General features: G+C 46.4%; 1 protein-coding gene across 1 annotated transcript in view; it reads right to left on the bottom strand.

The window, feature by feature from the left end:
- Window positions 1–1,694, bottom strand: part of DCLK3 (doublecortin-like kinase 3) — a 48,660-nt gene extending 46,966 nt beyond the window's left edge. The window contains exon 1 of the mRNA XM_006869186.1: window positions 243–1,694. Coding sequence (XP_006869248.1) covers window positions 243–1,694 — 1,452 coding nt within the window. The remainder of the gene's footprint in view (window positions 1–242) is intronic.
- Window positions 1,695–3,326: the final 1,632 nt, after the last annotated feature.

The following is a 3,326-nucleotide window of genomic DNA, read 5'->3' as shown; positions in this document are numbered from 1 at the left end:
TCAGCCAGGTGGCATCATTGATGGCGTCAAGTGTGGCAGCGGTAGTGAGGTTGGCCCAGGATCGAACATTGTTTCGTTCTGCTCTGCATGGGGTCGCTATGAGTCGGTTCCGACTCGATGGCACCTGACAACAACAACAATAACAACAACAACATTGCTCTAAAAAGTAAAGCACATTTTTCAAAAGAAAAGGAAAACTAAACAGAAACATCCTCTCCCATAGCAACAAAAACAGGACTTACCAAAAGGTTTTCTGGTTTGAGATCCCGGTGGACAATGTTCTTGTCGTGTATGTGGACGAGCGCCTGACACAAGTCCATGATCATGAGGGCAGCGTGGTGCTCTGGGAACTTGACACTTTCTATGATCGCATCAAAAAGATCCCCTCCCTGCACGTACTCCATGATCAGGTAGATTTCTGGTTCTGTTTCATATACTTCATGTAGTTTCACTATGTTGGGATGAGAGAGGCTCTGGATAATTAAGATCTCACTGTCGACCATGTCCTCCTTGCCCTTGAGTTTGGCCTTGTCAATAATCTTCATTGCGTAGGCCTGTCTGGTTTCTCGGTGTCTGCACTCTTTCACCACAGCGAAGTTTCCATCCCCAATGACCCGACCAGTCTCATAATGCTTCTCCACATCCGCTGCAATGATGCCTGTGGGCCGGGCCTTCCGTCTCAGTGGTCCATCGACCTTGTTTTCTTCTGGCCTTGTTTTGGGCTCTTTTTCTCCCCTGGTAAGTTCATCATCCCTTAGAACCATTTTTCTCCCTCCTGACACACACACCTTTTTCTCTTTCTCAGTTTCCTTCTCCTCAGCTCGGGTCCGAGGCAGCTTCTCAGAATCAGTGCGATGTTCTCTCAGGAGCCAGCCACCATGTTTTTTCCTACAAAGAGTCTTGGTTTCTTTCTTCCCTTCCCTCAGCCCCTGGTCTGTGACAAGTTGACTTTCCACAAGCTCTTTCTTAGTCTTGACTGCTCCCTGGGGATGACTTTCTTGACCATCCAGATCTCTGCCCTCTTTCTTCTCTGTGTTCTTGCTGGGTCTCCTCAGGTCTTGAGTGGGATTCCTGGGATTGTTCCTGCAGCTGTCGCCCTTCCATCCTTCCTCCCCACCTGAAGGGTTCACTTCAGGGGACCTCCTGCAGCTTCTTGTCCTCACCAACTTCTCCATATCATACCTTGAAGACTTGCCCAGGTCCAGCTCACTAGTCCCCATGGAGAGTCTCTCCCTCTGCAGGCTCTGCTGGAGCTCTCGCTCTCTCTTACACTTCTCACATCGGATCATTTCTCCTGAGGTTTTTTCTAGCTCTACCCCAAGATGCTGCTCTCCACTGGCATGCCTCTCCTCTGGAGTGGCTTCTCTGGGAGGCTTGCTATTGGATTCAGGCTCCCGCTTCCCTCTCACCCAATTCTTCTGGGCCCTCGTCCTATCCTCCAGCGCTGGCTCCACAGGAGTCTTCCCTGGGTGCCTGATGGCTACCTTGGACCCAGCTGTCTCACCACAGCTCTTGGTGATCTCAGTCTCCCCACAGTGGTGACTCCCTTTCAGAGTCTTGCTAAAAAGCCTGCTCCTCAGTCTGGGGGAAGGGACCCGGCTATGTGGGGTCAGTGTCAGAGCCCGGGCTTTGTTGGGATACAGTTCTTCAAGAGCCATTTGAATGTTCTTCAAAGTCAATGGCTCTTTTCCCATGGCTATGAAAGCATCCCCTTCCCGGAAGAAGTCAGAGACGCTTTTGATTTCCCTGCCTTTGAGGTTGAATATTTTCCTTACTCGATCATTCTTCCATCTTGGAAAGCCCAAGGCTTCTGAGATATCTGCAATGAGCTGCTCGAACGTCTGCACTGCCCGCCTGTTGAGAAGCAGGGTGATCTTCCGGAGGGGATGTCCACCTAGCTTTACCACAGTCACAACCCTTGGCTTCGTCAGGCTGCTGTCGGCATGGATGGAGTGAAGGCCATTCTGAGGGCTGAACACAGGCATGACGGAGCCACACGGCCCCAACAATGGCTTCTCCCGATTCCCTTGGCCAGCAGGCAGCCATGTGCCCTGCAACTTCCGTTCAGTGATTCTTGAGCTTAAATATTTTAGAGAATGGTCACATAGGCCTCTGTGTCCTATAACAGGAAAAAGACAGCAGGATATTAGTCAAGATGAATTCAAAGAGCCCTTTGGTCTTCACCAAAGCTTTTCTAAAAATGATTGATTCTATTATTACAGTTTATAAGTGTGATTTTTGAGGGTCTTCTTGAAAAGATGGAGCTATTACATTTTAGATCTAATCCCAGACTCCTCTATGAGAAACCAGAAGTTCATAACTAAGTCAGCATTGAGCCTCAGAGGACCCAGGGTGGGCCATGACTCAGATCTCTCTCTAGCTAAAGCCTGACCCTGTGAGCTCCCACTACTCCAGAGTGAATCCACCTCCAAGGATCTATGGCTGAGGTAAAAAGACCAAGGTGTGTTTCCCAGAAAGTACCACCAAGAGGCTAGAATATTCTGGAACTATAGGGAACCCAAATCTTACTCAACTCTTTGTCAAGTACAGTTCACAGCTTAATACTCTATTCATCTTGACTCATTCAAGGCGAGGCAGTATGTAAAGTGATTTGAGGCTGAACTGGATTTGAATCCTGACACAACCACTCACTATTTATGTGAATTTGAGCAAATAACTTACATTCCAGGTTTTGAATTTATGAAGGAGGAATGATGATACCCTCCTTCAGGGTTTGTGAGGAATAAATGAGGAAAGGATTACAATTCACTCAACTGAGGGCTTGATGCACACCAAGGACAGACACAGTAATTGTCAGTGACAGATACAGTTCTTTTTTAAAAAATAAATATTTATATCATAATTTCATCTTAATAACAAGCTACTGAGAAAGCAGAATTTGACTTAGAGTGCCACGTGCCACCACAAGAACTCATGGACCAATATAATATGATGAGTATTTCTTAAAGTGCTGATTGATATTTTTTCTCTTTTGGGGGGCCGGGTTATGAAAGTTGAAGGAGGTTCCATTTAAATATAGAAACATCTTCCTTGTTAATAAAAGGAAAGAAAGAAACCAAGATCATACTAATGTTCAGAGGTTTAATACTGAGAATGTACAAGACTGTATGTATGTCCTGGTCACCTGTATCCAGTCAGATTAAAGTAGAGACATCAAAAATGGCTCCATTTCTCCCATTTCTATCCTGGTCAAGAGAGTGAAAAGGGAAATGACATGATGTGTCCTTCAGTTAAACCATGATCATGGGCTGCAAATTATTAAAGTTATCCCCACAGGATCCATATGTCCTATCCCACATGTAGGA

This window comes from Chrysochloris asiatica, unplaced genomic scaffold, assembly GCF_000296735.1.
Source record: "Chrysochloris asiatica unplaced genomic scaffold, ChrAsi1.0 scaffold00127, whole genome shotgun sequence".
In the NCBI taxonomy this organism is placed as follows: Eukaryota; Metazoa; Chordata; class Mammalia; order Afrosoricida; family Chrysochloridae; genus Chrysochloris; species Chrysochloris asiatica.
The sequence above is the reverse complement of the archived record's forward strand: the minus strand, read 5'-3'. Positions and strand labels throughout refer to the sequence as shown.